At 44.3% G+C, this 11,048-nt stretch overlaps 1 protein-coding gene and 1 pseudogene across 2 annotated transcripts in view; both read right to left on the bottom strand.

Annotated features, from left to right (window-relative positions):
* Positions 1-8,223: 8,223 nt before the first annotated feature.
* Positions 8,224-9,801, bottom strand: LOC111728338 (annotated as a pseudogene). The gene is made up of 3 exons (XR_002775661.1): positions 9,761-9,801; positions 9,462-9,631; positions 8,224-9,362 (listed from the first exon to the last, which is right to left on the bottom strand). The product of XR_002775661.1 is annotated as an uncharacterized LOC111728338 (transcript).
* CDH5 (cadherin 5) overlaps positions 9,320-11,048 on the bottom strand; it is a 34,592-nt gene continuing 32,863 nt past the window's right edge. The window contains exon 12 of the mRNA XM_003799424.3: positions 9,320-10,326. Coding sequence (XP_003799472.1) covers positions 9,809-10,326 — 518 coding nt within the window. The 3' untranslated portion in view covers positions 9,320-9,808. The remainder of the gene's footprint in view (positions 10,327-11,048) is intronic.

Below are 11,048 nucleotides of genomic sequence, written 5' to 3' on the forward strand. Positions count from 1 at the left end.
CCCAAAGTCTCTCTCATGTAGCCTGTCTTTGTTAGTCAAATCCTCCCTCCTCCCCAGATCCTGGAAACTGTGATCCTTTCTCTGTCGCTACAGTTTTGCCTTTGCAGGAGCAGAATGTTGTGTGAAGGGAGTCACAGCGCATGCAGATGGCACATGGCATAATGTACTTGAGATTCACCCAAGCTGTTGCATGTACCTATGTTGCCTTACTTTTTATTGCTCAATACTCTTTCATCGTATGGCTATCACAGAATTAGTTTATCTATTTGTCTTAGTCCATTCAAGTTCTCTAACACAATGCCAGAGAGTAAATGACTTATCAACGATGGAAGTTTATTTCTCACAGTTCTGGGAGCTGAGAAATCTAAAATCAAGGCACTGGGAGGTTTGGCAGACAGCACTTTTTAGCTTTGTTCTTATGCGGTTGAAGGGAATCCTCGGGGCCTGTTTTATTAGGGCACCCGTCTCATTCGTGAGGGCTCTGCTCTCAGGATCTCATCACCTCCCAAATACCCCACCTCCAAATACTCTCACCATAGGGATTCAACATATAAATTTTGGGGAAATAGAAATATTCAGACCATAGCACCATTCACCAGCTGAGGAACACTGGGTTGCTTTAGGTTTCGGTGTTACTAGTATAATTGCTATAAACATAGGAATCCAGATTTACGTGTTAAAGTGGCTATTATTTCGCTTGAATATTTAGTGGGATCGCTGGGTCATGTGGTACATATATGTCTGACTTTATCAGAAACTGCCAGACTGTTTTCTGAAGCAGCAGTCCCCCTTAGCCATGTGAGAGGGTTCCAGTCGCTCTGCACCCTCAGGAACAGTTGGTGTTGTCAAGTTTTTCTCCACTATAATGCGTATGCAGTGTTAACTCACTGTGGTTTAATGTGCGTCTCTCTGATTACTAATGATGCTGAACATCTTTTCGTGCGCTTATTTGTCATTCATGTATTTTTCTTTGGTGAAATGTCTGTTCAGTTTCTTTTTGCCCATTTTAAAACTGGGTTCTTGTTTACTTACTGTTGAGTTTTGAGAATGCTTCATGTATTCCGATATCCTTTACCAGATATGTGACAGTCTGTGGTGTGTCTTTTCATTTGCTTAGTAGTGTCTTTTATAGACCAAAAGTTTTTCGTTTTTATAAAATCCAACTTAGTAATCTTTTTCTTTCTATGGATTAAACTCTTGGCATCATCTCTAAGAATTCTGTATAACCTCATATCATGAAGATTTCACCTACGTTTTCTTCTAAAAGTTTTAAGGTTTTATGTTTACATGTAGGTATATGATTCTTTTTGAATTAACTTTTGTATCAAATGTAATATATAGGCCAATTTTTTTCTGCATATGGGTGTCCAATAGTTGCAGCACTATTTATTGAAAATTCTATCCTTTATCCATTGCTTTTCTATCTTTGCAAAATTGAATTGACCGTATTATGTAGATCTAGTCAGTGGAAGACTCACCAGAAAATTATGGGGTTCAGGGTACTGCTTCAATATGCAATGTGAAATGCTTACATTGAACTAAGTAACACATTCATCACAATTATACTCATTTCTAAATAGTTTTGAAATGTACCATTGCATCATGCACATTAGGTGAGGTCCCCCCAAATACCCTCCCTCCACCCATATCCCCCCTTCCCTCCCCTCTCTCTTCTCTTCCCATCTACTCTCTGGACTATAGTTATGTTTTGCCATTCGTATGAGTGTGTAGGTGGTTATATATTGATTTCGTAGTAATATTGAGTACATTGGATACTTTTTTCCCCCATTCTTGAGATACTTTACTAAGAAGAATATGTTCCAGCTCCATCCAGGTAAACATAAAAGATGTGAAGTCTCCATCTTTTTATGGCTGCATAGTATTCCATGGTGTACATATACCACAATTTGTTAATCCATTCATGGGTTGTTGGGCACTTGAGGTGTTTCCATGTCTTGGCTACTATGAATTGGGCTGCAATAAACATTCTGGTGCAAATGTCTTTGTTGTAAAATGATGTTTTATCATCTGGGTATATGCCTAATAGAGGAATTGCAGGGTCGAACAGTAGGTCTACTTTTAGTTCCTTGAGTATTCTCCAAACTTCTTTCCAAAAAGTTGTATTAGCTTGCATTCCCACCAGCAGTGTAGAAGTGTTCTCTTCTCTCCACATCCACACCAACATCTGTAGTTTGGGGATTTTGTGATGTGGGCTACTCTTACTAGAGTTAGATGATACCTCAAAGTGGTTTTGATTTGCATTTCTCTGGTGATTAAGGATAATTAGCATTTTTTCATGTGCCTGTCTTCATCAGAGAAGTTTCTGTTCAAGTCTCTTGCCCACATAGAAATTGGGTTATTTATTCTTTCTTATTGATCAGTTTGAGTTCTCTGTAGATTCTAGTTATCAGAACTTTGTCGGAAGCATAACTTGCAAAAATCTTCTCTCATTCTGAAGGTTGTCTGTTTGGTTTGTTTACTGTGCTCTTGGCTGTGCAAAAGCTTTTTAGTTTGATCAAATCCCAGTAATGTATTTTTGGTGTTGCCTCAATTGCCCAGGGAGTCCTCCTCATCACATATTCTCCCAGGCCAATTCCTTCAAGGGTTTTCCCTGAACTCTCTTCTAATGTTTGTACAGTTTCATGTCTTAAGTTTATAATCCAGTGAGAATCAATTTTTGTTAATGGTGAAAGCTGGGGGTCCAGTTTCAGTCTTCTACAGGTCACCAGCCAGTTCACCCAGCACCATTTGTTAAATAGAGAGTCTTTCCCCCACTGAATATTTTTGATAGGCTTGTCAAAGATCAAGTGATGATAAGTAGCTGGGTTCATCTCTTGGTTCTCTATTCTGTTCCATCTACTGCTCTGTTTTTGTGTCAGTACCATGCTGTTTTGATCACTATAGATTTATAGTATAGCCTGAAGTCTGGTAACATGATACCTTCTGATTTGTTCTTATTTCTGAGTAATGTATTTGCTGTTCAAGGTTTTTTCTGAGTCCATATAAAACAAAGTACTATTTTTTCAAGTTCTTTAAAGTATGACAATGGTGCTTTAATAGGGATTGCATTAAATGGTACATAGTTTTTTGGTCTACCTTCTTTCTCATGGCATAATGCATTTGAGATTTACCCAAGCTGTTGTGTGTACCAATATTTCCTTCCTTTTTATTGCTCAATAGTATTTCACTGTATGGCTAGAGCATACAGTGCTCTATCTTACCCATTTATCTTAGTGCATTTGAGTTCTATAACAAAATACCAGAGAGTGGCTTGGCGCCTGTAGCTCAGCTGCTAGGGCACCAGCCATATACACTGGAGCTGGCGGATTCAAACCCAGCCCAATCATGCCAAACAACAATGACAACTACAACAAAAAATAGTCAGGCATTGTGGCAGGTGCCTGTAGTCCCAGCTACTTGGGAGGCTAAGATAAGAGAATCTCTGAAACCCAAGAATTGGAGGTGGCTGTGAGCTGTGACACCACATCACTCTACCAAGGGTGACATAATGAGACTCTGTCTAAAAAAAAAAAAAATACCAGAAAGTGGATGAAGTACTAAGAATGAACGGGTACAATTTTAAAAACTGAAATTTTTAGTTACAATCTAACAAAATATATGGAGAATCTACATGCTGAAAACCACAAAACTAAAATGAAGGAAATCAAAGAAGACATAACTAAATGGAGAGATATACCATGTTCATGAATTGGAAGGCTCAGAACTATTAAAATGTGAATTCTCTCCAAATTCATCTACAGATTCAACCCAATCACAATCTAACTCCTAACAGTCTTTTTAATGTAAATTGACAAGCTGCTAAAGGAATTCGTAAATCTTGCAAAAGATGAATAATTTCATAAAGTTCATAAACATGTTATTGCATCTCTAATCCACCGAGCCAGTGACAGTGGAACACCCAGATGAGTTGGGAAAATCAAGAACAAAGAGAGTATTGACAAAGAAGATAAAACATGGCTTTGAGAGAAAATAATTTGAACATCAAAGGATTATGAGAAAACTTTAGGGGAACTAATGAGCCTGGAATATTTTTATGAAATTTCTCTTTGTGTAAGTCAAAGATACTCCTAAAATACAAGGATATTACATTATGTTCCTGTGTATTTATGTTGTGTGTTGAAGTGGCTATTATTTTACTTGAGTATTTGGTGATTCAAGTATTAACCGCTTGAATCATCCTTTAAGAGTGAGAGAATGGTTGCAGCAAAAAATGTGAAATTTCATATAAAAATATGAAATTTTTTCATAATTTTTGGTTTCATGTTAAAGATAATGTCTCGATCAACTTCTAACCTTCTGGTAATTATTATAAAAATCAGGTTACCATTCTAAGTACATTCATTTTCAGTAGGCTCACATTTCTTCCTCCTCCAGCCAGTAGACAAACCCTGAGTTTATCGGATGCTGCAAATATTTGCCCAGAGATATGTCAGTGCTCCAGCCTCAGAACCAGCTCGATGCAGAACCCCCAGTTTGGTTGGCTGAGAATTCCTGTGTTGTAGAAAAACGCCAAGATGACCCCACTTGTCCCCACCTCTGGTACTCCAGTCCTGTGCAATCCCTTCCACTTGAGTGTGAGCAGGACTTGTAACTTATTTATAACCAATAGAATGAAAAATGTGACAAAGATGACAGGATGGTACTTCTGAGATTACATTATATAACACTGCAGTGTCCTCTTGCTAGCAGAGAGCTTGCTGGCTTTGAAGGGAGCCAGTGACCATATTGGAGAGACCCTCAGTTTAATAGACTGCAAGGACTGAAATCATTCAACTGTGTGATCTTGGAAGTGGGTCCTTGAGATAAGATTGTAGCCCTGGCTGACATCTTGATTGTAGCTCTCAGGGGGGATCCTGAAGCAGAGAACTCAGCAAAGCTATTCCCAGACTCTCAGCCCATGGAAACTATGAGGTGATGAATATGTTGTTTTCAGCTGCTGCATTTGTGGTAATTTGTTACGTAGCAGTAGATAAGGAAGACATCCTGCTGCATTAGCCACCCTTATATAAGTCCTCATAAATACCATTCATTCAGTTCTTGTATAAACTCACTAAAGATCCTTCTTCCTTCCCTTTCTCATTCCCTTCTCCCCCCTTCACCTGTTCCTTCTTTTCTCCTGCTTTTCCTTTCATTCCCCTACTCTCCCTCCCTTCCACCTGTCAAGGAAGATTGTGAAAGACTTGCAAATAGGCAAAAAAGATTTTTGTTACTGGGTTTTTTGTCTGGCAGGTTCTAGGTTAACTCTTTTAGATGGTGCCTTACATTGTCTCTCAGCTATTTGAATACAACCCTACCTTGTTCACTGCAGCTTCCTGTGCAACATGTTAAACATTCCCCCCAGCAACCATTACACAAAAAGCATCATAAGTTAATGGCTTCCTATGCCCTAGGCTCCAAAAGCACATTCAGAGTCCTGTGAAATCCTGAAGTGTTGGTATCTACACAGATTTCCCAGACATCCCAGATGACCTCTGGATGTGCTGAGAGAAATCTGCTCCAACTGTTTCTCTTATCTTTGAGAAAAGAGGAATATTGGGTATTTCAAGGCATTGCAGAATCCTATGAAGGTTACTTGGCTGGAAAGCCAGGGTTTCCTCATTCTGTCCACGGCAATTGCTCCGATTTAGAGAGTTGCTAGAAATCTGGGGTGAAAGAACTCCAAAGGCTAAGAGGTTCAGGCTCCACAGACCAAAATTAGAGAAATGCTTTCAGAAGTAAACAATAACACTAATGATCCAACAACAGATTTTGGGGGGTTTAAGAGTAATGACAGAGAAATTTAGTTAATTTTAAGAAGTATTTTGCATTAATAGTGAACCCGAAATGTTTTTTTTAAACAAAAACTTCCAAAGTTAAAAAAAAAATGGTATCTGGGGACAAATTTTGCTTATCAATTACAAGAAAGTATTTACAAATTAACACTAAAATAAAACTTTTTTGATTATAAAAATACCCATGCTGATTACAGAAAACTCGGAAAACAGAATAAAGAAGAAAAGAAACCTTATTCGTAATTCCGTAACTGGAGATGGGTATCCTACTAGAAAAAAAATTAGGACCTGACTAAATAATGCACTGGGTTCTGATTTTTTGCTTGCCCTTGAAATCAGCTCAAGATCACCAGTCACAGCATGACTTGTAATGGCTTTCTTGCATTATTTTGTGGATCTGCCCTTATTTAAGTAACTAGCCTCTTATTGTTGGACATTTATGTTGTTTCCAATCTTTTGGCTTGTAAATATGTTGAATTTTTGTGGCAGACACACCCTGCGCACGTTTCTTAGGTTAATCCTTAGAAGGACTATTGCAGGGTGGTCGTGGTCTGGGTTTTGGTTGTGAGGATCAGAGACTCGACTTGTCATCCCGAGGACTGTAGGATGTAACTTAAAGGAGGCGTGGAATCAGGGTGCTGGGGTACTGAGGCTCTGTTTTTGTCCCAGAGTCAACCCTCCAGGATTGTTTGGGAGAAAACAGGGCGGGGCAGAGCAGGAAGGCTGGGGGTGGACACTGAGGCAAGGGTCTCTGTTGCAGGGAGGGATATTGGGGTGAACCGTGACCTCTCAAGACCAAGGATTTGGCTGCCAGGGCCAGCTGCAGCCCGTGAGTTGAGATTCTCGGTGCCGGCTGGGCTGCCGGAGGGTGCAAGTACCCGATTCCGTCGGGAGGATAGGGGCAAGGTCCCTGTCTTTCTCGCCTCTCGCCCCAATAATGGCTTGGAGTTAAGGAGGAGCGGAGCAGGGAGCCTAGGCGGGTTGTGCGGACCGACTGGAGGCCACCTCTGTCATCCAGGTTGTCTGTCAAGTCCCAAGATCCCCGGAGTCTGGGGTCTAGCAGGGAGGCCAGGGCGCGCTGCTAGGTGGTGGTGGTGGGGTGATGCTGGCCAGGGCGGAGCATTTGTTGACCCAGCGCGCCCTCTTGTGGTTATTTCCTAGAGCAAGGGGCGCGGGCGGTGCTTCCTAGTCTCGCCTCTGCCTAGGTTTTGGGAAGTCTCCTGCAGATTTGCTTTCTCCTAGGGTCCTGGAGGCGGGGTTTCACCCTAGCTCTGTTCCTAATTTGTTGTGTGGCTCTGGCCACATCTCACCCCTCCCTGAGTCTCTCCTGAATTATCTATGAAATGAAGAAAGTCATACTGGTCTCATAGGTTTGGCCTGGGGGAGGGGAAGGGCACTGAGCCTCTGCTTCTTGTGCTCATGGTGGTGAGGCTTGCCTGGAGCAGCTTGTGCACGGTGATTAGAATATTCCAGGGGGCACAGGGTTTGGGCACTTCCTTGGTGTCTGCTGACATCTCCAAACTCAGAGGTAGGCCCCTCCTCCAACACAAGGGTAAACAGGAGCCAAACAGAGAAGTTGGGCAGGGTGGCCAGGGGCTCAGAGCCTGGGAGGCAGAAAATGTCTTATGTGGAGGTGACTTGGGCACTGGGAGGCATCTTGGAGAAGGAAGGAATGCACAGATCTCACAGGTTCCAGGGATTGGATAACTTCGAGTTCAAGGAGCAGGCACTTGAACACAGGTGAGATAACTGAACTCAAAAATCCAACCTGCAGGGGTGATATCAGCAGGAATGGCTGAGTAGGACATCCTTTCTCCGATAAAAGCAGTGAGAATACTGGCAAAATGGTCAAAATCAACTTTTTCACAACCTTGGACATTAACTAAAAACTTGCAACAATCTAAGAACTGTTCAAGAAAAACAGCTCCCATTTTGCCAAAGTTTTGTGGTGTTTTAACTTGCCACAATTGTATCCCCTTCTCCCCAGCCCTGTGGTACCTTGAAACCTATTGGTTCATTTATTACAGTGAAAACCTAGCAACCATTTGCTAGGAAGGGACAGAATAGAGTTGGAGTAACTTGAAAGCCCAGTTTTTGCTGGTCCCTTGGAAGACTCCACTTACAAGGGTGTTATTTATTTGACCTGGCTTGGAGCTTGACAGCAGACTTTTGTGTGGAGCAGGGGGAGCATTTGTTGAAAACAATCAGTGGCAATTGTTTAACACTGTGGCTGCCTGAGGCACCAATGACAGCTGTGGAAAATGAGAAGCTGACTAAAATTTTAAAAGGAATGTGCTGTCTGTAGCGTTTTTTCTAAGAATCTACAAATGTCCCCTTCCCCTCTAGGTTCCTCTGATGATGTTGGTGGCATGTGTATATGTGTGTTTCACCTGAGCTCTCTCAGCTCTAAAAATAGAAGAATTTCAAGATTTTTCTTTATTTAGGTATAAAAAAAATACAGTACGTCTCATGCACCAGTGTGGTCAATATATAATCATTATCCATAGATCAGTCACTACAAAGATAGGAAATAGAAGGTTACAAGAATTGTTTATCCAACAATAAAACCTGAATTAAAATTGTTAACCTAAAAAGCAACCTGCTTGTTATGTAAAAACCCTTTTTCTATATGTTTGTGAGATCTAGAAACTTGTTAAATATTAGTAAAAAAATTGTGAAAAACTAGTACTGGTTAAAAAAAAAAAAGTCAGTGTTATCTACAAACCCCTGCAGTGTGAGGGCCTTTCCCAGAGTGAGAACCTTGGTCCATAATGAAGGGTGAGCAAGACAGTTTGCCTCCTTCCCTGCCCTTCTCTGCTGGTTGGTGCCACTTCCCCAAGGCATGTTTGACCTGGAATGTTCCATTTGTGGCCGAAAGTGGGAAAAGCACAAATGACCACAGATCTTGGGCAGGGCAGGGGCCTTGCCTTTTCTAAAAGGTGTGCCTGAGGGTCAGTTCCCTGAGATGCGGCAACAAAGTGTGAAGGAAAATGGTTAGGCTCTGTGATGCAGTCATGATTGGGTTTGGACAGTGGCCTGACTTGCTCAGGGCCACACCTTGGGTGCCTCTAAGTCAAGAGATAAGGGGTACACAGAGAAGAGAAAGAACAGGCATGGGTGACCAGGTGAGGCAGAGGTGGGGAGGGGTCTTCTGCTCCAGAAATATCTGAGCCCCTCGAAGGCAAGACTGGAGGGGTGTTGAAAAGTCTCAAATCAGGGTCTCAGCTATTCCAGGCCCTTCACCCAAGGCTCTGTCACATTTGATCTCCACCGTCTCTCCAGGATGAATTCACAGTTGCTTCAAAGTTCAACAAACCATTTCCCTGAATTTGGTTGAATGGTTCAACGCTCAGTACAGCATAGTCACTGGTGGGGCAGGCCAGTGTGGTCACCTCAGGACCCCAGGTGAAGAGCTGCCATGTGGCCCCTTCCTCCCTCTCAGCAGGTCTGGGGAGGGGCCAGGGAGTGGTGGGCACTTGGAAGCAAGTTAGAACAGGGTTGGGACTCATAGTGAAGGCCAGATGGGACCTTGCAGTCTCCCTTGGGACTGAGCGGCAGTCTGGCCCCACAGGTCACACAGTCCAAACCTTTGATAGGCTCCAGGACCTCCCAGCCTTACCAGGGTGAATTTCAAGGACCTCACAGGAAGACCCCTACCCTACCCCCCACCCCAGCAATTGAACACATGTTGCTTTGAAACCTTGTCTAGCCAGAGAAAGTCACCGAGTTAGACTGTGGTCTGGGCGACAGGATTATGTGGGCATCTGAGCCCAGACAGAACATTAGCCTGGATTTTCCAGCATTTGGAGGTAGCCAATGCTGAAATACATGTTATGTTCCTGATATTTCAGGAGCCTGGAGTTTGCTATCCCAGGGATGGTGAGGTCTGTGGGGCCCAGGATAACGGGGTACTGGGCTGGGAAATCAGTGCCACTTTTGGAGGGCTGGGGACCTGGTGTCTGACTGGCCTGGGCTTCAGGGGATCTGGGCCCCCAGGCCCAGAAAGCATGGGCCCCCTAATACACCAGCTCCTCTCGGGGGTCTGAGCCGTACAGCTCTGCCAGCATCTTGAACCGGGGCCCCCAGTCGTTAAGGAAGTCATAATCGATGTCAGAGTCGGACGAATCAGTGCCCAGGGAGCTAAGGGACTCCGCGATGGACTCAGAGCCCTCATAGCCATAGATGTGCAGAGTGTCATAGGGGGGCCCACCGCCATCGTGGTCCGCCTCGTCCTTCTTCACCTCGATCATGGCTGCCATCTCCCCAGGCCCGCTGTGCACCCCGGGTGCGTGTCGCGGTGGCTTCTGCACCTGGGCGTAGAGGGGTGGCCGGGTCTCCAGCGCCGGCCGTGGGGGCTTGCTTCCTCCACGGCGCACCGAGTTGAGCACCGACACATCGTAGCTGTTGGTGTCCATCTCCCCACCGCCCTCCTCGTCATAGGTAACCAGCTGCTCATGGATCTCTGGCACACTCTTGCCGTGGGCGCGGGCCTGCTTCCGGAGCCGCCTCCTCAGGAAGATGAGCAGAGTGATCACTGGTATCCAGAACAAGAGTGACAGGTGTCAGACCCTGCTCAGGGGGCTGGGTCACGCCCCTTCCCCAATTACTCCCTTCCCTCCTCTCTGGAAAGTCCTCAGCCAGCCCAGTCTCTGGGACATAAGAATGCCACAGAAGTTTGGTTTTGTCCAGACACCCATATGACAGAGTCAGATGCACTGGAGACACTCTTGGTCTTGACTGACTATCATCAACACTGGTTGGAGACGGGAAGAGGGATAGAGAGGGGCTCCCTCAAGTTCAATCTCTGACCTGGTGTCAACCCCTCGTCCTGTGGCCACATTTACTTGCTCCTACGCCCCTGGGGCACACCCTTCTATGCCAGCTTCCAAAGGCCAGGAGGCTGGAGCTTGGGGCAGAGATGAGGTTGGAATCAGGAGTGCAAAGATTCTGCCCAGTGACTTTGTGGCCAATGATGATAATGGACATGGTGCTGGTATGATACCCGCGGCCATAGGAGCGGCCACTCTCTTGGGCACTTACTGCATACACGCTTGGCGCTACATTGGACACATTCTCACATTATCTCAGTTAATGTAGATATTGCTATCCCAGTTTTATGGTTAAGCAAATTAAGATGAGAGAGGCCAAGTGACTTGCCTGGAGGCCCCTCGTCAGGCAGGGGTGCTGGTGTTGGCCCTGCTGCAATCTCAAGGGGTGTGACTGTGTGAGGGTCTTGGATTCCGGGGGGTTGGGGAG

The sequence above is a fragment of the Otolemur garnettii genome, unplaced genomic scaffold (assembly GCF_000181295.1).
Source record: "Otolemur garnettii isolate 467f Iridium unplaced genomic scaffold, OtoGar3 scaffold00151, whole genome shotgun sequence".
NCBI lineage: Eukaryota > Metazoa > Chordata > Mammalia > Primates > Galagidae > Otolemur > Otolemur garnettii.